This window comes from Ochotona curzoniae, unplaced genomic scaffold (genome assembly GCF_017591425.1).
Source record: "Ochotona curzoniae isolate NIBS_2020 unplaced genomic scaffold, NIBS_Ocur_1.0 contig_4148, whole genome shotgun sequence".
In the NCBI taxonomy this organism is placed as follows: domain Eukaryota; kingdom Metazoa; phylum Chordata; class Mammalia; order Lagomorpha; family Ochotonidae; genus Ochotona; species Ochotona curzoniae.
Window position 1 is genome coordinate 7,131,776 of NW_024466146.1, and position 25,693 is coordinate 7,157,468.

A 25,693-nucleotide genomic window follows, 5' to 3' on the forward strand; every position below is an offset into this window, starting at 1 on the left:
TTACTTCTTTATTTATTTAGCACTAAATTATGAGTTGGCCAGTCTAGGATTTACATAAAGGAAACATTTTTAATCATTGATGTAATATCTGGAGACTGGTCCTGACAAGGTTTTGTACAATGTATGGAAGCCATGTCAGCACATTTCATTGAATAGGATCTGCTGCTTAACTAGTTGAGCAATAACCTGTAGTGGGAATGTCTAGTGCAAATAGAGCTGCTGCCATCATCATTTTTGTGAGTATTTGCTCCATCAAAGAATGTTAATTGCATTCCTTTGTATCCACAAGTAAGTGTCCAGTCTCCTGATTAGAATAGCTTTTTAGTTCATCTCCCATTACTTACATAGTTAGTTATAGACATTCTACAAAACCTTGGCTGAATCTAGCATACCATTTGATCTGACTCCAGATATTACATGTTTTCAGAAAAAGATAAAAAGAAATAAAAGATTGAAAGGAACATGTCCAACCTTCAATTTATTATCATTACTATGATTTCTCTTATTATTACTACTACTATTACTATTATTGAATGAGACTCCTTGAGTGCGGTTGCATGAAATTGCAATAGTCAAGGCTGGTCATGTGCTCTGTTTGTATTTCAGGTGATGGGAGTGGTAGGACCTTCCAGTGTTGCTGATGGATTACCCCTTCTTCATCTCAGCCCTTATCTCTCACCACCTCTGCCCTTCAGCACAGCTGTTGTCCGGCTTGTAGCATTGCAGATACAGGTGTGACTGCCTTACCTGTTTGTCACGCTCCTTAAGTTGCTAGTGGAGGCACCAGATCCTGGTGTTCTCTTTTTTCTTTCTCTGCAAAGGCTGGGCAAAATCTGTGAAACAAAAATGCTAACATTTCCAAACTTTGATTGGTTTGGAACATCAGCCCTGAGCTTGGCCCTAAGTTGTGCTTCTGTAATTCTTCTTGAGATCTCAAAAATAGCAGAGTCATTTAGTGCCGCCACAACCTCCAGAATCACTCCAGTCATTTAAAATGTGTGTAAAAGAATGGTTCACCAATAGTGAGCTCACAATCATTAATTAAAAGGGGCAGTAATATTCCAAGCCTAGTTTTGAATTGTTTTCATAAAGTTTTTCCAAATGTTATTGCTAGACTTTGAATATATTAATTTTCTTTAATGATTGTGGGTTGAATATTATTAGTACTTTAAAAAAAAAAAGTTCCCAGTTAACTTATTTATTAAGATTAAAATAATACTTTCCAAAGCAAACCATGCAGAATGTGAACCTTCCTGCTAACTCATTGTGTCACTCAATTTTTGAAGGCTATAAATCATCCAAAAGTTATGAAATTAATGAAAAGTAACCACTAATGTAAACAGATAACTGGCCTACCCATTATCTGACAACCGAACTGGATGCTTCATCGTCATGAGAATGGGTACGTGATTAAAACAAGAGTAAGGAAGAATTGTGGCTGCCATCCAGAAGGGAAATATTGTAAATCTTTAAAATAATGCAATTTAATAGTATGTGTACAAAGATTGTTTATTCCTTCATATGTTATTTTTATTAATTGCTGTCTGGAACAAGTCCTTGGACAGAGGTCAGAGGGCTTCTGAATAACTTCTAAACGGAGCAATTTGCAAATTTTTGTTTTCTTCCTTTTCCTTTGTAAAGTATGTATTGATGGACACATGAAGAAAATTAATGGGGAAATGACATTGTTTTTGTAGCTGATAAGACTATCATTATTTTTCATTTACTATTCAAGATGTTGCTGTTTTTTAGGTATATGCTTCTCAGTTATGACAAGCAAATGGTAAAGTATGAGTTTGAGTGACTCTCAATTACTGCACAAACAACTGAACTCATAGTTTCCAGGAGCAGCCAGCAGGGAGTTGACCGTCTTCATCATGCTATGTAAAAACAAACCTTTTCAGTGGGTGTGGTGGTCAATTAACCTTTCTTTTTTATTATTGCTGCACAGGCATTAAAAGAAGATTTCCCCTTAAGCCATGTGATCTCCCCATTCACCAATCAAGAGCGAAGGGAGGGGATGCTTTTAAATCTGCTCATCCCATTTGTGCTCACAGTAGGATCTGGAAGCAAAGGTCTGGTTAATTCAATGACAGAAACTGTATAATTTGGCTGTGTTTTCTGAAGTGTCAGGCTGTTGCTCCTTTTTCCTTTTGCCAAGAAGGTCATCAGTGAAGTCAATTCCGAATGATGTACGCAATGTTACCTTAGAAAATAAGGGTTTCTCTTTTCCTTCAGTTTAGCTACCCTGGGACAAGAGCTTCCCCACTCCATTTATTAGAAGATATTTAAAGTCAATTCTGTATGGCAAATATCAGCATAAAATTATTTTACCGCAACTAAGAAAAAGGCATTAGTTGAAGTGCAATGTGATGATAACTGACTGATGATACGAACTTTACAACCTACTGACACTTGCTTCAGCAGAAAGCTATCATCGTTAAATTCCAATACATTTTTTCATTACTCCTCCTCCTTATGGAGTTTTCTCTTTTAGGAAAAGTTTGTCTCAAATGTGAGGACAGTGCATTGTAAATATTTGCAAAGAGAAAGGAGAGTGAAATGGTAAGCAGGAGATTTGGCCAAGAGCACAAACTTTTAGCAGATCAGCTATGGAGGAAATAATCAAGTGCCAAGAACGCTGCTTTGTCCATGGGAAAAGCTTTACTTGGTGGGAATCTTCAGAATTTGTAGGGGTTCTAGTTTAGAACTGGAATGAAAGTTGACTTTTTCTGTGTCTATTGTGACTGTTTTTCTACCTTGTGACTTTTTTTTTCCTTTGCCCCACCTTCCTCCGAATCTGCCCCCAGATAGTCCATGGCTGGAGCAGCCCGAGGTGCAGCTGCTGCTGCAGACGGTCATTAATGTGCTTTTGCCACCCCGGATCATCAGCACTTCTAGGAGCAAGAACTTCATGTTGGAGAGCTCTCCTGCCCACTGTTCCACCCCTGGGGATGCAGGGAAAGACTTGCGTCGGGAAGGGTTGGCTGAGTCTACAAGCCAAGCAGCATACTTGGGTGTGTATTCATTTTTTCTCTGTCTTTGGTTTTCATTTGGATATGCTCACATTCTACCTTGACTCAGAAAGTATTTAGAGAGAGCTCAACTTGTACTTTGGGTAACAGGCTCAGCCTTTGCCTATGTCACAGCATCCCAAATGGGTGCTGGCTCAAATCCCAGCTATTCTACTTCCAATCCAGCTCCCTGCTTATGCATCTGGGAACAAAGCAGAAGATGCCCTAAGTGCCTGGGTCCCTGCATCCATGTGCTAGATCCAAAGGAAGTCTGATTTTGGCTTCATCCTGGTCCAAAGCTGGTCACTGTAGCAATCTAGGGAGTGAAGAAATAGATGGGGGATGTGTGTGTGCATGCGTGTGTGATCGCTATTAACTCCGCCTTTCAAAGGAAATTAAAAACAAACAAACTCAGAGGGCAGGCTTGTGCTGGGGTAGATCTGGTTATTCTCTCTTTGTCCTAAAAAAGAAAGAAAGAAAGAAAGAAAGAAAGGAAGGAAGGAAGGAAGGAAGGAAGGAAGGAAGGAAGGAAGGAAGGAAGGAAGGAAGGAAGGAAGGAAGGAAGGAAGGAAGGAAGGAAGGAAGGAAGGAAGGAAGGAAGGAAGGAAGGAAGAAAGAAAGAAAGAAAGAAAGAAAGAAAGAAAGAAAGAAAGAAAGAAAGAAAGAAAGAAAGAAAGAAAAGAAAGAAAGAAAGAAAGAAAGAAAAGATGGGGTGACGGGTAGAGCAGTGGCTCAATTTGCCAATTCTCTGCATACAAGCATCGGCATCCATATATATAGGTGCTGCTTTGTGTCCCACATGCTCTACTTTCCATCCAGCTCTCTGTTTGTGGCCGGGGAAAGCAGAGGATGACCCAAAGTCCTGGAACCCTACACCTGCTTAAGAGACCCAGAAGAAACTCCTGGCTCCTGACTTTGGATCATCTCAGTTCTGGCTGTTGCAGCCATTGGGCAGTGAACTAGCAGATCAAAGATCTTTCTGTATCTCCTTCTCTCTGTAAATCTGCTTTTTCAATAAAAATAAACAAATCTTAAAAAAAAAAGTTCAATCCAGAAAGTATCAAAAGTATTTGAAGAAGCCACTTGAACCAAAGGAAACTCTTGTGAAAGTCTGGCTTCCTTCAGTAAACTCAGGCCAAAGAAAAGCAAAGTACGCAATGCCTTGGTTGTTTTATGGGTGTCTGGGCATGTAAGAAAATCTTCTGTAACAAGAATTCCTGCTTGCTGATTATGTAGAAAATCACTAATGGGATTTAGTAGCTGTTATCAGATCTAGATTCAGACTAGCAAACACAGGACACTACATCACACAGTCACGAGGTTCATTGGTCTGTCCTCTGTGTGAACGGAACCCCTAGGGGAATGAGCCAAAATCCTGCACAGCAAAGTATGATGATCTTACAGCATGCTCTGTCCCCTACTAGCTATTTTTCTTCCCTTAAAATATTGTTTTTAAATCTCCACCTTTAAAAAAATTTTTTTTATTGGAGAGTCAAATTTACAGAGAGAAGGACAGAGATGAAGATCATCCATCTGCTGGCTCACTCCCCAAGTGGCATCAAGGGCTGAGTTGAGCTGATCTGAAAAGCAGGAACCAAGAGTTTCTTTCAGGTTTCCCATACCAGTACAGGGTCCCTAGGCTTTGGGCCGTCCTCAGCTTCTTTCCCAGATTTGGGCCCTAAATCACTATCTTGTTTTTCCTGAGACTCGTCCTCTCTTCTCTATAGGCTTGCCAATTCCCTCTTCACTTTGTATCCTACTTTCCCATTATTCTGTCTCTGCTTTTAACTATGTGACAAGGGAAAAGCCACTCTTTGGTCCTGATTAACTAGGGCCGCAAGAAAGGACCATTCGTGCCACAGTAATGAGAATAATAGACATTGGCAACAGGAAATCTCAAAAAGACAAAGTTGGGCAAAAAAAACTTCCTTAACATGCTTCAGTTCACCAAAGCAGGTCTTAGTAGGGAACATGAGATGAATGCAAATAAATGGATAAAATGAAGCCCTCAGATTTTGAAATGTGCGAGGTAGTTGAGATGCATTATAAGGGGTTAACAGTGAAAATGGAAAAGAAGAAAACGAAACCAGGAATGCCTGTGCACAGAACTTACCCACGTGGGTGCCCAGCTGCCAAAGGCATGAAAAATAGGGATGGAATAAGACCTAGACTCCGGCAAAGAGCACTGCATGACAACTAGCTGTGTATCCTTGTTGTGTCATACAAGGATGTGAGAAAACACTAAGTAGCTATCTCCAATCCTTCCTTCCCACTATCGCCTTTAAAAAAAAAAAGTTCTTACTCATGATCAGCTGAAAGGCAGAGTGAGAAACAGAAAAAGAGGAGGTAAGGAGAGTGCTTTATACTGATTCCCTCCTTAAATACTCGCCACATCTAGGGCAAGACTGGGCTGAAGTAACAAGTGCAGATTCCAATCTGGGTTTCTTGTGTAGCTGGCAGGGACCCAAATACTTGAACCATCACCTGCTTCTCAGGGTGCACATTAGCAGGAAGCCAGCTGGAAAACAATAACTGGAACTCAGACCACATACTCCCGTAAGGAATGCAGGTGTCCCAGTGTTTACTCTAACAGCCGTGCCACAAATGTACTGCACTTTCTGCAGTTTTGATGGCATTGGGTTCTTGTTCTTCCTGCTTTATTTACTGGACCTCAATTTAAGACTGCTTCACCATCAGAACAGTAAGAAACTGAATCTGTGCTCGTGTAGGGAGTAAAGAGGCTAAGACCCAGGAAGTTTTGGTGAGTTAACTACACGCACAGTTAGTGACAGGCCACACTCAGACCCAGGCCATCTTTTCCCAGGGTCTGTGTTTTTCTGCGCCTTGTTGTAAAGGGCTGGCACTGTGGGATGATGCAGGTGAAGCTGGAGAGCCGACTGGCAGAAACCCAAACTGAGAACTATTGTTTGTTTACTTGAAAGAGAGAAAGTGAAATGAAAAGGGAGGGTTGAGGAGAAGGGTACCTAACAGCATCGCTTTCTGTGTTACAAGACATGGCTTTCTGCCCCTGGAAATGTCCCTGTGATGGTCAGGGTACTTGCATCGTGTGAAGGGTGGCTGTGCACGTTTTAAAATTCAATATGCTTTTTTTTTAAAAGATCTTTGTATTCTAATCAGTCCTAGCATGTTTACCAAAATTCTTAGATTCCAAGATAAATGGGCTTAAGACATAACAGGAGGCCCCTGGTCACTTGAGTATCTCATAGCAGACCCTGTGAGGAGAGCAGTGTTCGCAGAGCAAACGCCCCTCAGTCATTCATATCTTCACAGTGCTCTGGTTGTCCCAAAGAGAAAGAGAGAGATAGGAAGAAAGGAAAGTGAAAGAAAGAAAGAAGGAAGGGAGGGAAGAGGGGAGAAGTAAACCATAAAGCAAATGCAACAAGGAGTAGTAATTGATATGAGAGGGAGGATTCTCCATCTGGAAGAATGTACTCACTTACTGCTTAATACTGAGGAGCAGGTTAAAGTGGGGTTGGAGAGAGAGCAGGGAGGAGAAGAACTTCCATCTTTATGCGTGGCTACGTGCTGTAGCTTTTCTTTTAAGCTTTGTTTATTTTTATTTGAAAGACAGATTTTACAGAAAGAGAAGTTCTTATATCTGCTGGTTCACTTTCCAAATGTCCACAACAGCCGGAGCTGAGCTGACCAGAGCTAGGAGCCAATAGCTTCTTCTGAGTCTCCCACAAGGGTGCAGGGTCCCAAGGAGCTGAGCCATCCTCAACTGCCCTCACAGGTCCTAAGCAGACAGCAGGAATGGAAGTAGAGCCCACACGTATGGGATGCTGGTGCCACAAGAATGAGGATTAGTTTGTAGCACCACTGTGCCAGCTCTGCTTTTGTCTTTAATACAAATATTTGGGCCTAGCATGGTAGCGTAGTGGCCAAAGTATCCCATATGAACACTGGCTCATGTCCCAGCTGCTCTACTTCCCACCCAGCTCCCTGCTTGTGGCCTGGGAAAGCAGTAGAGTATAGCCCAAAGCCTTGGGACCCTGCACCTGTGTGGGAGACCTGGAAGAAGATGCAGGCTCCTGGCTTCAGTTTGGATCAACTCCAGCCCTTGCAGCCACTTGGGGAGTGAGCCAGCGGACAGAAGATCTTTGTCTCTTCTTCCCTCTGTAAATCTGACTTTCCAGTAAAATAAATAGAGCTTTAAATGTGTTTTTAAAAATACAAATATTTCCATGCTTAAAAGAATAAAAGAAAAATGAAAATATCATGGTTTTACTGAGAATATCCATGATGTGCTGGTATTTTCATAAAACTAAAATGATACAGCTTTTGGAAAATAAAGCTCCAGCCACACATCATATTTAGAAATATTTGCCTTTGAATTATGTGGACTACTTTGCTCTTGATTTTTCCAAATAGCAGCTTAATGCCTTTAAGATATTTGTGATCTCCTAGTCAGACAAAGATCTGTCTTGATGTCAGGAATACTCCAGCTTACGAGTGCACACTAACTTTTTGAAAGTACAAGATGAGTTCAGAAATATGGAAAACATCCCGATTTGTAGAACAATGTGGGTTGGGTGAGGCTCCTCCGATGGCCAGGTCTGCAAGCTCACTTTTCTCTTCTCCTGCTGTGAAGCCCTCAAGGTGATTCTTGTCTGCTTTGAGCGGCAGCTGGGCAGCCAGTGGTACTGGCTGAGCCTACAGGTGAAGGAAATGGCCCTGCGCAAAGTGGGTGGCCTGGCCCTCTGGGACTTCCTGGACTTCATCGTGCGGACGCGGATCCCCATCTTCGTACTGCTTCGCCCTTTCATCCAGTGTAAGGTGTGCGGTGGGCTTCTGGTCCTGAAAGCGACAAATCCCATCAATAAGTTGTTCTCCGTTAAGCCGGGTTATGGAAGGAGTGTTCACGGGATGCTTGTAGTCAGTTAGTAGGGTCTTCTAATACCTTGCTTGGAGAGAAAAGACCCCCCACAAAAACATACCCAAATTGCAAACTCGTCTTTAAGGTCCCCCACAGTAAGGTGTTTTTGTTTGTTTTGTTTTGTTTTTCTTTAGAAGCTATAAAAGCTTTGCCCTTTCCCCGTTTATCACCCCCTTCCCTCCCCCTCAAATTATTGGCTCCGAGAAACAGCCTGGAGAATGTTCCCCTGCTTGCAGTGCATTCATGCATACTTATTTTAAAGAAATACGTGACAAAGATGAGATTCTTTGAGACCCTCCGAATTCACTGATTCTGGTTCTATTCATGTTTGTTTCTTGCGGGCAGTGACTGAGAATAACATATTTATAAGGCACTTGCTGTATTAAATACTATTACAAGAACTTCCCACGCAGCACTTTGTTACCTTCTCAAAACTCCCAAGCCGGAGCAGTGACTAGGCCATTTTACAGATGGGAAAGTGGAGAACCTGAGACTCTGTGTCTCCCTCTCAGCTTCTGGCCCAGCCAGCAGAGAACCACGAGGAGCTTTCTGCCCGGCAACACATCGCAGACCAGCTGGAACGGCGCTTCATACCGCGCCCTCTGTGTAAGAGCTCTCTCATTGCTGAATTCAACAGTGAGCTCAAGATCCTCAAAGAGGCGGTGCACAGTGGGTCCGGTGAGTACGCCTGGGCGGGTTTGACTTCGTTGGACTGACAGTACTGGCGATCTTGGAAGACGCCCTCTGCCGAGTCAGTACTCGTTTTGGAAGCATATCCTTGGCACTCTGAGCAAGCAGTTACTGTCCACGGAGTATGAAAAAGTCTGACTTCACATGCTTTCTAATTTTTGTGAGTCTCTACCTTGATAAACTCTTTCTTAAATTTTTAATTGGGAAGAGGGGAAATTACTTCTTACTTTGCTTTCCTTTTTGAAAAAGAGAAAAGGACTCTCATTTATTTAGCACCTAATATTCCATCAATTTTCCCCCACAGATGTTATTTCCTTGAACACGTGTATCTTACAGCTGCACATCTAAAAGTCCTCTAAAAGGATAAGGAAACTAAGACTGCACAAAAGCTAAACAACTTACACGGATACAGTGTTGCCAGAGAGGCTGTTTAAAACCAGATCCCCTTACTGAAAGCCTTTAGCTTCCAACAAGTTGAAAGGAATGGGTCGAATTAGAGTTGGAAGGTGTGAGGAAGAATTTTCTTTACATCCTTCAGAGCACTTTGTTTAGCGGTGTGTTGTTTGCTTTTCACAATTAGCCTAACAGCAAATGCTAGGAAAGGAAATTAGGTGATCATCTGCCATTAGAGGGCACTCATTACCTAGAAGAATGTCGTATGCGTTGTGTTTTTTGTTTGTTTTGTTTTTCCTTTCTGTGGTCAGTGATAAGTACAAGTGAAACCATACAATGCTCTTGAGGTGTTCTGACACAGAACTGAGGGGTGCTTTGTAGGTTGTAACTTCCAAAAAAGGAGAAAGAAAACACACTGTTGGTGTTTTCTGGTTCTCATTGTCGGGTTTGCATCACACAACTTGCATTATACTTCCCTATGTTTATGCCAGGTGAAGTGTATTTCTCAGTACAAGGTGGCAAGGTGGAAGCTATAAGTTATGCCAACATAACTTTTCATCCTACCTGCCTTGGAAAAGGAAGCAGAAAAAACAGTAATTCAAAGCATCTTATGCTGTCAGAAATATCATGCCCTTACATGGAAGCAATCCAGTTATAATATATCCAGGTCAATATTGATGGGAAAAAACCCTCAGTACCATTTGACCTATAGGATCATTTGTCTGGCAGAGAGCAGTGTGTCTTTATGCAGACAGAACAAGGATGGACTCCCAATGAAATGGCTGGAACTGTCGTGGCAGTTGGATGTTGGACTCCCCGACACTGTCCATGCCTACGTTGTTGGGAGACACTTCAGTGGCAGCACGATGGACTTATGACTGTTCATGAAAAACACCCACTGTAAAACTGGAGCGGAAGTCGGTGCAGAGTGGAGGAAACTTGGGGAGAGGGGTGGGAAATCTCAGTGCCTATTAAACTGTATCAAAAAACAAAATTTTAAAAAAGATAATTTTTCTGGGACATACCATTTGATTGCTCTGTCCTAGAAAAAAAAATCCAAGTGGTCATGAGAGACTTTGAAGTTGATATCTGTTTTCTTTTACAATCTTCACCATGCATTCCTCTCTGTCTCTCAATCTCTCCAGCTTACCAAGGGAAGACATCCATCAGTACTGTGGGTACCTCCACCTCCGCTTACCGCCTCAGCCTGGCCACCATGTCCCGCTCCAACACGGGCACGGGCACTGTCTGGGAGCAGGACAGCGAGCCTTCCCAGCAGGCTTCACAGGACACGCTGAGTCGGACTGATGAGGAGGATGAGGAAAGTAGGTCATCTCAGAAAATCCAGCGGGGGTCACAGCTGGACCATGCACGTGAGGGCTTGGGAATGATTTCAGCCCTTCCAATCTTTTTGAACTCTGGCACCTTATTTTACAAAATGAATGCAAATTGAAATTGTGACTGATACGATGATTTTTAAAGCTTGCTGTGCTTAGATTCCTTGAAAGAATTCAGGCAAAAGGTAAAGCTTTAGTGACACCTAAGTCCCCCGTATATTTAACCATTAACAATTCCCAATTAAATTATAATAATTCAGAAGAAATGCTAGACATCCATTAAAGGGTTACTGAGCACGTGTGTGACCTGATTGCGTGATGTATGTGCTCAGGGCTTGGATGGCCCCATTCAGCAGCACTAGCTAGCATCAAACCAGAGGCTGCTCAAGGGGATCCAGCCCACGCAGGAGGTAAGAGAACCCCCCCATGAGCTGGTAATTCATGTGCCGAGACTTGTTGTTATTGAGACAAGGAGAAATCCAGTCAAGAGAGACTTCAGGTGTATCCTTAACAAGAGTAGGCATTAAAAAGTGAAAGCTGAGACAAGGTTTTCATTAAATCTGTTATTTAAGAGGTTGCCAGGTTGTGTTGTTTCCCACTGCCTTTTACAAGTGTCCGCCACAAAAAGTCCCACTCTGAACTAATTTAAACAGGGAAAATTGTGTTAAGAGGTAAAGCGTTTTCATGTTACACTAGTTTGGTGTGTCAGAGAAGAAGATTAATAAAAGTCATCAGAGGAATAAGCATTGAGTTTGGCAGTTAAGGCACCCATGTCCCACGCGGAGTACCTGGGACTGAGCCTGACACTCCCTTCCTGCTTCAGCCTCTTCCAGTGTAGATGCAGGGAGTGGGGGTCGCTCAGATGCTTGGGTCACTGCGAGACCTATATCAAGTTTCAGGTTCCTCTGGGGGCCCTGGCAATAAAGGCATTTAGGCAATAAACTAGCAGACGAAATATCTGTGTCTTGTGCCATTCCCTGTTTCTCTACCTTTTAAATAAATATAAAGTTGTAATTACAAAAAATCTTGAAATATCTTGACCAATAAAATAATGAGGGAAACAAGGATGAGCAATTTGAAAGTTTACAAAGTTCTGGTAACAGTTCAGAACTCAAGAGTAAAAGCCAAGAGGGAAAAAAGGTGAAATCCAATTTAGTTTCTCCCACCCTTTTTTTTTTTTTTTGGTCTAATGATAGGAAATGACATTCTATTGCTTATGGAGCTGAAACTGTTTTGCAGGCAACCTGATGAATAATTAGATGATGTAACCAGTAGAAAGGGGCTAGGGAATAAGAATTGGAAAGACCTAAGCAGAAATCTCATTGGCTAAGCACTTACATTCAATATACCAGTGGGGTATGTATGTGAGTGCGGCACTTGGAATGAGGCAGCATGCAATTTTTGGCTAACGTGTCTGTTCTCAGACATGACAAGGCTGCTAAGAAATTGTGGGGTGTGGTTGAGATGTGAATACGTTTATATGGGATGGGATAGGAAAGCCAGCTCATTTTTTCCCTTCAGTCACTAGACACTTGTCTAGGTAGAAGATGACTAACAAGGAAATGTGACAAAGAATTACTCTGTGCCCTGTAAGGTGTTGGATATAGTCTTGAAGAAGAGATAACAGACATTTGCAATAAATAGCACTTTAGAAAGGCTTGATGGAAGGCAACACAAGTTTAATCACCTGACAAATATTGGAGATAAACATGTTATAAAACATGTGATAAATTTGCTCAGGTAAGGCTGGAAAATGACAGAAGTAAGAAAGAAACTCATAGAAATAGCCCATCTATCGTACAACATTGTTCTTATTTTTGAAGCAGCTTTGTTCTTCTCTGTGAGCTTAACTAAAAGCAATGCCATTGTATAATGAGCATCAGTTTCATGTCAGTCATTATCTAAAAACTTGAAAATTTCTAGCAGCAGTTTTAAAATTCATTTGTTTATTTGAAATAAATTCAATTAGAAATATGATCACTTAGCAGCTGGTACTGTAGTATAGCAGATTTAGCCACCACCCGAGACACCAGCATTCCATCATGGGCTGGTTTGAGTACTGCTTGCTACACTTTAGATCCAGTTCCTTGTTAACATAGCTGGGCAAATAGTGGAAGATAGCCAAAGTGCCTGGACTCCTGTACCAACATGGGAAACCCAGATGAAGCCCCTAGCTTCCACCTGGCCCCAGCCCTGGCCCTTGTGATCATCTGTAGAGTGAATCAGCAGAAGGATGATCTCTCTGTCTCTCCCTCTCTAACTGCCTTTCAAATAAACAAATCTTTTTTAGAAAGAAAAAAATGTGGTCACTTAGGTATTTTAAAATGAATAATAGCTGGGGCAAGCGTTGTGGTGCAGCCGGGTAAGCTGTCGCGGTAATGCTGTCATCCCGTATCAGTACCAGTTTGAGTTTTGCCTGTTCCACTTCTAATCCAGCTTCTTGCTAAGGTGCCTGGGAAGACAGTGGGAAAAGGCTCACATTCTTGGCACCCACCACCCCCTCATGTAGAGACCAGGGTGTGGTTCTCTGTTCTGAGTTTAGCCTAATCAGTCCTGCCTGATTGACTTGTTGAGTGAATCAGTGGATGAATAAAAACTGTGTGTGTGTGTGTGTGTGTGTGTGTGTGTGTGTGTGTGTGTGTGTGTATGTCTTGCTGTTTCTTTCTTTTATAACAAGTAAACAGTATCCAATCATTTTATATGGTACTTTGATAAAGGCCAATATGTTCATCAGATCTGTAGTTCATCAGATCTATAGTTAGTGCTCACCAACAAATGACAAATTAGCTTAGAATGAAGTGTTGTTACAGAAACTGTAATTAAAATTAAGTTTCATATTGATTTGAGTCCATTAATTTTGGCTTCTTACTATTGGAATAATATAAAATTGCATACATAAATTTTTCATTTTATGATAAAATAAGCGTTTATTTCTAAACTGTGGTTTTCCCCCAGTGCTTTTCTAAAATATCTGATATAGTGCCCCCATTCAGCAATCTAGAAATCACTAGGCATATTAAGTGTAGTTTTTAAATCTCAAAGAAATACGCTTGAGACATTTAATAATAAAGTCTCTATTGAACTATTCCTGGAATGTTTTAAAATTTATGGTTCAGCTTTCCTAAAATCCTGAATTTGCAAATTCCTATTGACCTTCACAAAATATTTGTGAAACCAGACAAGACTTTTTTTAATGAAGTCTGTTCTGATGTAGGATGTAGGTGGAAGATGTGTAGATGTGAAAAAAATGGTATTCACCCCAGATTAAAAAACTAAGATTCTAAAAGTCTCACAAAGGGACCAATGATAATTTAGCTTTAAAGGCAGGATTAAAATGAAACTCAAGCCATGAGTGGACTAGAGGATGGATTTGGTTGGGACTTTGTGATCAGTGTTACAGTTCCCATACCACTCTAATCTTTCTCTCTTTTCAGATGACTCTGTAAGCATGCCCAGTGTGGTAAGTGAGCAAGAAGCTTACCTCCTGAGCACCATTGGAAGGAGACGATTCTCCAGCCATGTTTCCAGCGTGTCTGCCCCTCAGGCTGAGGTGGGCATGTTGCCCAGCCAAAGGTAAGGAGCCTGGGCTGTACTATAGTATTCTCTTGGGGGCCAACATAGAAATTCTTAAAATACACCCTGGTTATTCCTCAAAGACTGAAAACAATGCAAGTAATGCTGACATTTTTTAAGTTGGACATTCACCCAATTTCAAGTAGGTTCCAGGAAACAATCATTTGCAGTTTTCTGAAGAAAGTTAGTTGAACCTAATATCAGATCCAAGCATTGTCTCTCCCTGAACATTTTCCACAGATAGATACAAGGTCTTTCTGGTTATTAAATGGCATTCTTGTGTTTCAGTTTTATCATTATTGAGTTAATCATGGAGAGTACCTGGCAAGTGCATAGGACCAATTTGATGCCTTTGTTAAATTCTAGGCTTCTGACCCTAAAAGCAGGCATGCAATGATGCTTAACTGAGAAGAAAAGGATCTATTCCGCCACGTACACTATGTATGACACCTGCAAGATCACTTAACAATAGCCCACAATTGGCTACTGTAAATTTTGGAGGTTAGTTAAAGTAGTTTTTAAGATAACCTCCATCCCCAATTCTTTTATTTCATGAATAAACTATTTGTTTATTTTCTGCCTTATAAGAATTTAAGTTGAAAACCCCCTGGAAGCCATATTTATAATTAAAATATAATATAGAAAATGACTTGATATGTCAAAATATCATTTCAGAGTCGATCATATTTTCACTTCAAGAATTGGATTCTTTCAAAAAGTTGGCCTTTTGTGATTTTAGTCTGTGGCTTATTTTTAATACCTATAAATTCATGTAGTCTAATGTGTACAAAGAAAATAATAAGACACCTTATGACATTCAGACAACTTTAATTCATATTCAAGAATAATTGTCCTAAACCCAAAACCTTTAGTAAATGGTTCATAAGCTACACAGATGAAATTAAATTTGTGATATAAAACCTAAATTTGGAGAATGTCAAAGTATAGGGGGAAATGATAAGAGAAGATTCATAAGAAATTTCATACTTTTTTAAGAATACACTTTTCTTTTTAAAGATTTACTTTTACTTGAAGGTCAGAGTTACAGAGAGAGAGGGCAAGACACAGAGAGAGAGCGATCTTCCATCTGCTGGTCACTCCCCAGATGGCCACAATGGCCAGAGCTGAGCTGATCTGAAGTTTAGTGTCAGGAGCTTCCTCTAGGTATCCCATGTGGGTGCAAGAGTCCCAGGCACTGAGCCATCCTCTGCTGCTCTCCCAGACCATAAACAGAGAGCTGGATCTGAAGTGGAGCAGCCTGAACACAAAGGCTCCCATACGGGTTACCAGTGCCACAGGTAGAGGATTAGCCTGTATGCCACCATGCTAGCCCCTAAGAATGCATCAATTTATGTCAAGTACTATTTCATTATTGCAAAAGTACTGTTTATTTGTATTACAAAAATTAATAACTTATGAAGATCCCTGTCATTCTAAGAGGTTGTTGTAACCTAAAGTTAGCTAATTCTTCTTTGGGGAAAAAAATGTGTAAACAAACAAACAAACCAAAATAAACATGTCTATAAATGAGGTAGTCTGGGCTGGTGTGGTGGCCTAGTAGGCTAATCCTCTATCTACAGCGTGGGCATTCATATGGGCTTCAGTTTGTGGTCCAGCTGCTCCACTTCCAATCCAGCTCCCTGCTTATGACCTGGGAAGGCTGTGGAGGATGGCTGTGGAGGATGGCTCAAGTCCTTGGCCCCCTGCCCCACGTGGCAGACACAGAAGAAACTCCTGGCTCCTGGCTTTGGATCAGACCAGCTCTTGCCATTATACGAATTTAGGGAGGAAACTAGTGGATGGAAGATCTTCTTTCTGTTTTTCTTTCCCTTTATAAATCTGGCTTTCAAATAAGAATAAATAAATCTTTAAAAGATCTTGGCATAAAAACAATTAACAATAGTGATCATAGATTTACTTTTGCTAGCAATGTGCAAGCATGTATAAGGAATGAAGCTAGAAATTTATTTAAATCTTTTTAAGATTATAGAATAGTAGGGATTTAACATGAGGGTTTTCTTATGTTTTATTTCTAACTTGACATAAACAAGCCATCAATTTTCTTTATATGTATCCATTAAGGACAACTCTTTTCCAATGAGAACAAAATGTGTCCTGTTATAAACTTACTGGAAATGTAGGAAAAATAAAATTCTCTGAGCTTGAGCCATTATTTTTAGACTAGTGAAGCTAACATTGTCTTTATATTTACAACAAAGAGCCCCTTCCTAGGAATCGAAACCTTGATTACAGTGTACTGTCAGCCAAACCTGAAATCTTGCAGGCAGGCATTTCAGCTTTCTAAGTGGTTTATTTCGATCCAGATTCAACTACCCTGTGCTGAGTACCTTGTGAGCACTTAGCTCAGTACTATGCATGAAAGGAAAGATAAGAAAATCATGACACTTTCTGTTCACAAACTCCAGATGAACTTCCTCTAAATAAATTGAGAAGTGACATATTTTCTAACTAGCCTGATAGGTTTCTTCGTTTGGTATTTGCGATTCAGTCACTAGAGGGTGTAAAGGAAGGGAGTAAATTCAAGTTCCTTGTGAATTTTCCAAGATATCTTCCGTCTACTCCTTTTCTTGCATTTTTTGTTACAAACTTAGCAGGGAAAGTTGTGTTTGTTTTTCCTTTCTTTCTTCTTTTTTTTTTCTTCTTTCCCTAATGGCTTCAGTTCCAAAAGTTTGGTTGTGATGATTCATGGTAAGTGGTTTATGTGTGAGAAGTCAGAATGCACAAGAAACAGGATCTTGTGCAATGTACACCGTGTACCCAAGACAAGTTAAAACTAACGACCTCCAACCTGTTTGATTATCAAAGAATGACAGCTTCATCCTGTACAGATTTCATTCTGCAATGTGATTCAGAGCTCACAGATAATCCATTTGGAGCTCATTTTAACTCTTGACTAATAACTAGGTCACTCCTCCAAGAGTTGTATCCATTCAAAGTCCTTCCCCACCCCCCCATTGCCTTGAGTCCTACGTCACAACAACCCAGCACAAGGTGAAATGGTTGACTGTCTCCTTTTCCTTCCTTGTTCCGTTAAATTTATTTATTTTTGGTTCTTGGAAGCAGAAATTGCATGCCTTTTTTTTTCTTTCATTTTATCATTTTCTTTCCCTAAATGCTTCATCTCCCTACCCCTCCTGCAGTGAACCTAATGTCCTCGATGACTCCCAGGGCCTGGCCGCTGAGGGCAGCCTCTCTAGGTACAGTGTCAATGCTACCTGTCTATTGGTGTCTGTGCTGGGAAACTAGCAGTTTCCTGTCTCTTCCGTCTCTCTGTCGCCTCCGTCTCCTTTTGCCCTGTCTTGATATCTATTTTCATACCTTGCCCTTTGTTGTTCATAAACACACGAGCCTGGAAGTCAAAGGTGTAGCAAACCCATTTTAAGCTTCAGAAATCAATCACAAGTGGCCTGAAAAGTTTGAGAGAGAGAGAGTGAGTGAGAAATCAAAAAGCTGTGTAATACTCTTTGGGGCTTGTACCATGAAGGCAAAAAGTGTTTCATGTGTCAAATGCTAAATGTATCACACTTAATCATTCCTTCCCACACTGGTACTGCATTAAAAATGCCTTTAAAGCAAGTGCCCTTCATCAGGAAACCCATTAGTAACATAAGACTTTAGCTAATAAAAGTGTCATGAATGGTAAGAAAACAGAGAATGACATTATAAGAATAGTAATATTGTTACAGTTTATGTAATTCCTTCTCTTTGATGCATGGTATTTGGCAGGCTATTACAGTTGCTTGTGTTAACAAAATTTATATAAAGAATGTCTGTTCCAGCTCATAGTTGACTCCAAAATTTGCCACTGAAATATCAAACATAGACATTTCGTGGTAAGTAAGAGAAGTCTTATGAAACAAACAAAAGAATGTCTTGGCTATTGGCTTAAACCTTAAGAAAAGGGGACTGCACCTTTAACACTCAGATAAACCATGTCAAACATTCCTAATCTTGTGCTGTTGATTCACACCTCTCAACTAATCCTCATTAGGAGTAATGCTTCTTGTTCATCCTTAGAGTGTCTTTGTTCCATCAGAAAACATTCCCTCTTAGGTTCACTTTACTATAGTTAGTACAATATCCCTGCGTTTATTGCTTTACCACAAAGATGAGGAAATGTTGAGAGGCTGTTCCTGTGTAAGGCTGTCTTTTATTTTCTTTGCATCTTGTTCAGATTTCACATTTTCTTTTGCAATTGAAAATGAGAAATGTAGTCTCATCAGGTATACCTATTTCTTTTTTTTACTGGACCCATAACTCATGACCTTCGTTTGTGTTTGTGAGGCCTTGCCTCAAAAAGAACAGTCTCTTACAGTTGGTAAATGTGGAAGTGCTGCAGAGTGCAAGCTTAGTTCCATTAGCACACGTTCTGGGGATAAGCAAGACGGGGATAAGCAAGACGTTGAGAAACAAAATACAAGGTAGCCAGTGCTCTCAAAGAATACATTTGTTTGATACTTCCTTAAAATTACATGTGGCAAAGGAGATAATTGACAAGACCAACTCACTGGCCTGCTCAGAGTAGAAAGTGTTAATTATATTGGATTTCTATTTGGTTGGCTTTGTTTGAAACTTTTCTAATTCTGCCAAATTCTAGTCTTGTTGAATAAGTACTGGTAGTCCAAGGTTGTTGAGAGACTGTACGTGATTATTTTGTTTGCATACATTCTCCAAAGGATTTAACCTCCTCTGGTTGGCCCAAGTTTTGGATGACTGGAGTTGTCCAAACCTTTTCATTCTACTCTGTGTGCAGTGTCAATGAGAATAACCCAAAGCTCTTGCTAGGTGTTTCTGCTTCAGAGCCTCAGCTGTAGATTGCAATACAACTGAACTGGTTGTCTTTGATAATTATCTGAGATCAACTGTTGTTGATCTCTTGTTCCTTGATACCATTGTATTTTAGTTCTGATTGGAAGTCACCCAAAGAAACAGGAAGATAAGGCAGTCATACGTTTGGATTCAGAAACAATTCTGTTAATGCAGAGGCATTCCACAAAGCAGTAGCACATCCACCTTTGCCAGATGCTGCAAATTGTTTATCTCTGGAACTCTGTTATATCACCAGGTTCTCTTGGGAGGAGAGAAACTTTAGGCATTTACTAAGAGGTGGGTTCACAAAATAGCACAACTTTTATATTTGGTGACTAGGCTTTCTTATTTTTGGCATGAAACTTCTATATGCTTGTGGACTTTTGAAATTCCAAAGCAGTAGGGCACTAACTGTGAACTACAGGTAGCACACAGTGCAGCATTTAGGATCTAACACATCCTAGTGGCCCAACGCAAAATCAGGCCTGAAAGCTTAAAAACTATCAAAAAATGTGCCTAAAGGAAAATAAAGCTGCTCTCTCTCCTACCAAAAACATTTTGCTAAACTGTCCTGGGAATTTGCTTTTCAAAGAGTACCTGGTTTAGACACAAGGGGCAGATTGGAATGAGTGGGCTAAGTGAGAGAGGGAGCAACAATCTGGTCAATCACTGAAAACCAACAACAATTTTCTACATTTATTTAAAACTTTGGAATTGGGCCCAACGCGGTGGCGCAAGTGGTTAAGGTCCTCGCCTTGCACGCCCGGGATCCCATATGGGCGCCGGTTCTAATCCCGGCAGCCCTGCTTCCCATCCAGCTCCCTGCCAGCAGTCGAGGGACAGCCCAAGGCTTTGGGATCCTGCATCCGCGTGGGAGACCCAGAGGAGGCTCCTGGCTTCAGATTGGCTCAACACTGGCTGTTGTGGTCACTTAGGGAGTGAATCATCGGACGGAGGATCTTCCTCTCTGTCTCTCCTCTCTGTATATCTGCCTTTCCAATAAAAAAAAATAAAATAAATCTTTAAAAAAAAAAAAACTTTGGAATTAAAAAAAAAATTCCTAATAGATTTTCCTTAAATAATCAGCCCAAGAAATAGCCTGGCAGAAATGCTGTTTTCTGAGGAAAACATTTTTTCCTCTTGGCAATCAACTGAGTGAAACAACACTCAGTGGGGCAGTCATGTTCTCTGGAGAACCTTGCCCAATGGTTGAAGCCAGTTGGGGAACAGTTGCTCTCTGTCACTACCCCCAAACACACTGACATCACTGACTAAAGAAACAGACATAGAAGCTTTCCATGCACTTTACCACTGAGCGTTTATGCTTGAAAATTAGGTTTGGTTTGGACATGTTAGAATATTCTGACATGTAGGAAATGATAGTCAAATCTAATTTTAAGCAAGAGATTAAAATGCTATTTGATTCTGTATGGGTAGTTTTAATCACAGTGGAAAATAAGAATGTGGTTCAAGTTTAGACAAGACTGTAAAAGTCTAGGTGAGATGAAATAGAAATAAACTACACAGTGGCGCTCCTCTCCTGTTTATCACATTTTCAAAGCAAGAAAACTTGGCAAGTGCAAAGGAAAAAATTAAACAACCTTCTTATATAGCTGCAAATTAATGGCTAAAAAAATGTATGTTTTGATACACAGATGTGTAGCTTACCACTGCCAAATCAGTTCTTACAGGATGTCTAAGATCTAAATTATCTCGCCTGCTTCACCTTTTCAATCTGATTCTAGTCTCTAATATTTAAATTATGGGTTCCTCCCAATATATTTGTTTGGATGTCGTGGAGGTTGAGTAAACTTTAAACTAAGCTTTTATTCAGGAAGGGTAAATAGAATTTACTCTATTGTTTATTTCCCTTTTCTCTGCAGTGTCTCAAGGCTCCTTGGATGCAGGGTCTGACATGCCTGTCAAAAGGCAGTCACTCAGGGTAAATTGCTGGACAGCATGTCTTACTGTATCTGTATCTAGGTTTCTGTGTCCACATAGAAACTGAAACCAACAACATGAATTTAAGCAATGAAAATACAGATCCATTTTTTCCCTATGCTGGCCTTAAGCACTGTTTCAACTTAGACTTTTATATGATATATACTTCCCTCTGTAATTTATCTTAAAATTTGAATTGAGTGACATCTACTTTTGCTGCATTATTAATTGGCCCCTTGATTGCCTTTCTGTTACTTTAGGAAATATTAAGTATAATATTAAGAGATATGTGTATTTTTATACTATAATCAAGACCAGCAAGCTGTAACATGGGAAGGGGATGATATATGTCAGAATCCTTTCCCTAACATTGCCTGAATTTCTCCTACTTACAAATTATGTCCTTGTAATTTTAAAAAATATATATGTGAGAGGCAAAGAGACAAAAAGAGAGAGGGAGGGAGAGAGACTGATTGAAAGTATGCACTCCCATTCACACGTTGAATCCCCAAATGCCCACAATGACATGGCTCAAGCCAGGTGACCCACAATGGTGACTGGGACCCTATCCTTTGAGTCATCTTCTGCTACTGCTCAGGGTCCACATTAGTAGGAATCCAGAATTGGGGGCCAAGACTCTGTATGGAACCCAGTTACTCCAACATGAGCTACAGGCATGTGAGCCTCTGGCCAAACACCTGCCCCCTGTTTACATTTTGAATAAGATGCTTTGGGTTTTGTACAGTTTAGGTCACATCAGTTCTCCCAAGTTGAGCTGCATATAATTCTCTAAAATTCAGACAATTATATGGTTTGCCTAATCGATATATTTTAGCAATTCAACATTTTAAGGAATAGTTTACTTCAAAATACATTGTAATATTTTAGTTTCAACTGGAGAAGTTTTTTTGTTTTGTTTTTGTTATTTTACCCTAGTATAGAGCCAAGGCAATGAAAATCTGCCATTTCTCATTCCCAGAATTACAAATCTCAGGAGACCCACTTTCTAAGATGGCATTGCTTGTCTTGCTACTCTGACATACATTGACATAGACTCAACTTTTGAGTTTTCATGACTCAGATATATAAAATACATTTTACCTATTCAAAAGTATCCAGAGCTCGCTGGAGTATAATAGTTTAATATTCAAGACCACCAAATAAAATGTAGCATTGCCATAAAGGAGAAAATAGCTTTGATTACTGCAGTTCTGGTATATGAGGACTATGATGGGACATTTTCAAGAACTGAAATAGAAAATGGGATATAATATTGGGAAGTACTTAGAGCAAACACCTTGACTTTCTAGTTAATTTTAATATTATCTACATTATAGTCACACATTAAATCTGAACTATTGAAATATGTGGGGAGAAGCAAAATTAAAATATCTTTTATGACACTTAAATTTAATACAGAGCCCAGGAAAAGAAATGTGTTCCATATAAATTATTTCCATTGTCAACATTTCTGCCTGTTTATTACTAACATGTCCCAACTATACAGTTAAGCCAGGCTTTGCTGTTCCAAATATAAAAATTTTTAACATCATATTTCTATGGAGAATATAATAGATCAGGTGGGATATATTTCCAAAGACATGTTCTATAATTTGGGTATGTATTCATTTCTGGATTAGATACTGTATCTGTACATAGAATAACTTAGAATAACTGATTGCTAAAGCCACAAACTTAGTATACTTTAGATACAAGCCTCTCTATAGAGAAAATTTTGATGGTTATGATCTTTCCTTGGAATAATCATTGTGAAATTACATTATGTTTTGACATTTAACACTCCCTAAGTAATGTGTATTTCTTTTCTTTTCTTGCACCATCTTTTTTTCACAATCTCAGACTTCTGAATAAAAATGAGACAAGTGGAATGCCTCGATTTCATTTTCTCTGCCCAACTATTTCTCTGCCCAACTATTTTCAAACGATTTTATTACTTACTTCTTTTTAGTGTTCTGGAAGCAATAAACTCATGACAAACATCAAATGTAAAAAAGAAAGCATGCTATACACATCACTTTTCATGTTCAAACCATTTTACATCACCTAACTTCTTTTCTCTACCTTAATGGGAGGTAGTTGGTAAGTATTAACCTCCCCTTATGGCCAAGGGAATTGAGGTAACCTTTAGATGTCAATCAATAATCCATTCCAGTTAAAGCTTTGCTTGGTATTGGGAGAAACTTCTTTCTACTCTTGGGTAATATGGTTGATTGATTATACCTTCCAATTTAACAGACATGTATAAAATGTATAATTATAAAGAGATGTCATTTCAAACATGCCAGCAACACAGCCTAGATTGCTAATCAGAACTTACTGCAATGTTCCTTTTGGGGTAATTCTCCATCTTCAGTAGAAGAACAATATACACTGCAAGGTCATATATGTGAAGGATAATACACACTAATCTTTTGAATGAGAAAGTTTAAATACACCTGTTTTTGGTACTCTCTATGGAATTTTGTATTGTATGCCGTAAATGGTGTTAATTATATAATCTTTGCTTCATACAAACTCTAACAAATCCTACTAGGGAATCAGATTTGTTCTAGTGTTCTAGTGGAAATAAGTAAGACTTTAAAAAAAATAACAGATGTGACTGTGTTGGCTTTGTGATGATGAGCAAGTTGTTCATATTGCTAATACAACATGGGAACCTTTGACTGCCTATCATGTCACCAATTTTTCTCCCTGCAACTGCAGTTAGGTATGTAGGTAGCTCTTTTGCAAAAATGGAAATGAATCGATAGAGTCCTTTTTTTTCCATTTTTCTGGACAATTGTTACTCCGGGATTTTTTCCATAAATTATTATAAAAAATCTGTAGATGACTCTCCTTTTGCAAAGGCAAAGCAGAAGTTAATTTCTCATTAACCAAATAATCACATTGGCATCACCCACAGAATTACAGTGTTCCTTGGGGCACAGTATTACTTCTTTATTTTTCACTACTAGTCTTATTATAATTACCTGTTATTTCTGCATGCAGAATGAAAAAGGACCACGGGCCCATGTCAATACTTTCAGTTTCACCCAACACTAAAATTGTATCCACTGGCAGCAATCATTTGTGCATAAAAAACGACACACATCGGGGGGAGCAAGTTGCTGCTTTTATAAATTGCATACTATATTTGGATGCAGCTATTCAATATTAAAGCTCTTCAGTGGCAATGGTAGCTTAATAAGTTTGCCAGCCTTTTAAACCTAAAATGATTTTTAAAACACTGAACTGTTTACCTGCGTGACTATTCATTTCCTCGGTAGTCACAGAGACTTCAGGCTGCAAATACGTGTTGAGTGTGCCCCTTCACCCAAATGGATTCTGTGTCTGATGTGTTTGATATTTGTTCATCTTATTTTCATTTAAATTGAAAGTTTTTCTTTTTTTAAAAAAAAAAGATGTTCCCATCCATGTGATAGAGTTGTTTGTGTCTGTTTGTCACTACCTTTACCCTTCCCCTCGGGGAATAAAAATTGAGATTAGACTATGACGTCTTAAGCCTTTTTGGTGGCTTCCAACCCAAGGGTGTGAGGGAAGCACTGTTTTGCTGAATAACAGACATGGTATTAGTGATCAAAAACAGAATCTCAATTTTGGCAGCTTGGGGCTACACGGCCTTGTCCTCCCTCCCAAACTCTTGAAAACCCCTTTCCCAGGGTATCTTTCCCACCCATCCTTCAAAGATCATGCCATCTTTGAAGTGACTGTTCCATATAAGTGATTTTTGCTCACACCCTCCAGACGATGGCCTTCTGTACCCTCTCCAGGGCACACTAACGCTGTCAATGCTTGACAGGGTGGCAAGTGTCCAGAGTGAGCCTGGCCAGCAGAACCTCCTCCTTCAGCAGCCACTGGGGAGGAAGAGGGGCTTGAGGCAGGTAAGCAAACCTGAAAGGTTGCCAAATCATCCTGTTGCACGAAAGCCCTGCCATAGTTGTTGCCATCGTTAATGCCTGTCTGTATTAAAACCACACTTTGTCTTCTTACCTGAAATGAGCAACACAGAGTTATTTTGAGATGTGGCAAGTGCTTGGGCAAGAATTTTGAGCTTCTGTTGTAGGTCTGAATCTTATTATCAAAGTTGATCACTTTAATTTAGTAAATTAAATGGGCCTAAAATTCTATTGTTTCCAGAAGCTTTCTCAAGCAGACTTACAGACAGGGGAAGCTCTGTTTATGGCTAACTTACTACAACTGATGCAAGATTTTCACTGGGGCAAAGACAAAGCCCTTTCTTCCTCATTTTGAGATTAATGACTTAATTTAAAAGTAAAATTGAAATAAAGATAATATGTACAAACTTCTTCAGGTGGGGGTTCTTTTACATACTTTTAAAATAGAAGTCTCCAGCACTGTTGCTGCTGCTGGCAATTTCTCAGTTGCTCTGAGTACCTAATGCATCTGGGGCCTTCTTTAAAAAAATAAACTTCCCCTTTGAAGCTGGCATTTTTGTTCAACTGCAACCTTTAGATAAGTGAGACTTGACCTATAAGCAAGAGTTACTCATCTTGTATCTTAAAATCACTGAATTTTTCAAATGTATAATTTTATGTTAATATCCTGGGATGTGAAAAGAGTAATCATGATTGGGAGATGGTTTGGGGGGCAGGGCACCAGAAAACAATTATAATTGGAATATCAGTAAAACAAATTATCAGCTATAAATATAAGAAACAAGCTACAGAATCCCAGTTAGTATCGCATCCTGCAGACAGAGCTTGCCAGTGTGACACTGCCTGTTCTCTCTAGCTCAGACGCCCTCTGTTGTCGCGTCAGAAGACTCAGACGGAACCCAAAAACCGCCATGGGGCTCGGCTGTCCACCACTCGCAGAAGCATTCAACCTAAAACGAAGCCCTCGGGTAAGACCTCCAGTTTCCTTTCCTGTGCCACTGACATGATGCCAGGCAGCTCAGCCAGCAACTGGGTGGGCACAGAGAAGCATAGTTTGAACAGGCACCAGGATTAAGGGAAGAAATTTCCCCCCAGATTTAG

General features: G+C 40.0%; 1 protein-coding gene across 5 annotated transcripts in view; it reads left to right on the forward strand.

The window, feature by feature from the left end:
* The window catches only part of UNC80 (unc-80 homolog, NALCN channel complex subunit), a 176,473-nt gene that overhangs the window by 148,555 nt on the left and 2,225 nt on the right, over positions 1-25,693 (forward strand). For 4 of the 5 annotated variants that reach the window (XM_040984422.1, XM_040984425.1, XM_040984424.1 and 1 more), the window contains 10 exons: positions 607-732; positions 1,952-2,075; positions 2,811-3,017; positions 7,627-7,811; positions 8,424-8,589; positions 10,140-10,319; positions 13,766-13,904; positions 17,066-17,122; positions 24,496-24,577; positions 25,449-25,560. In XM_040984422.1, coding sequence (XP_040840356.1) covers positions 607-732; positions 1,952-2,075; positions 2,811-3,017; positions 7,627-7,811; positions 8,424-8,589; positions 10,140-10,319; positions 13,766-13,904; positions 17,066-17,122; positions 24,496-24,577; positions 25,449-25,560 — 1,378 coding nt within the window. The remainder of the gene's footprint in view (positions 1-606; positions 733-1,951; positions 2,076-2,810; positions 3,018-7,626; positions 7,812-8,423; positions 8,590-10,139; positions 10,320-13,765; positions 13,905-17,065; positions 17,123-24,495; positions 24,578-25,448; positions 25,561-25,693) is intronic. The other variant, XM_040984426.1, reaches the window with a different exon arrangement.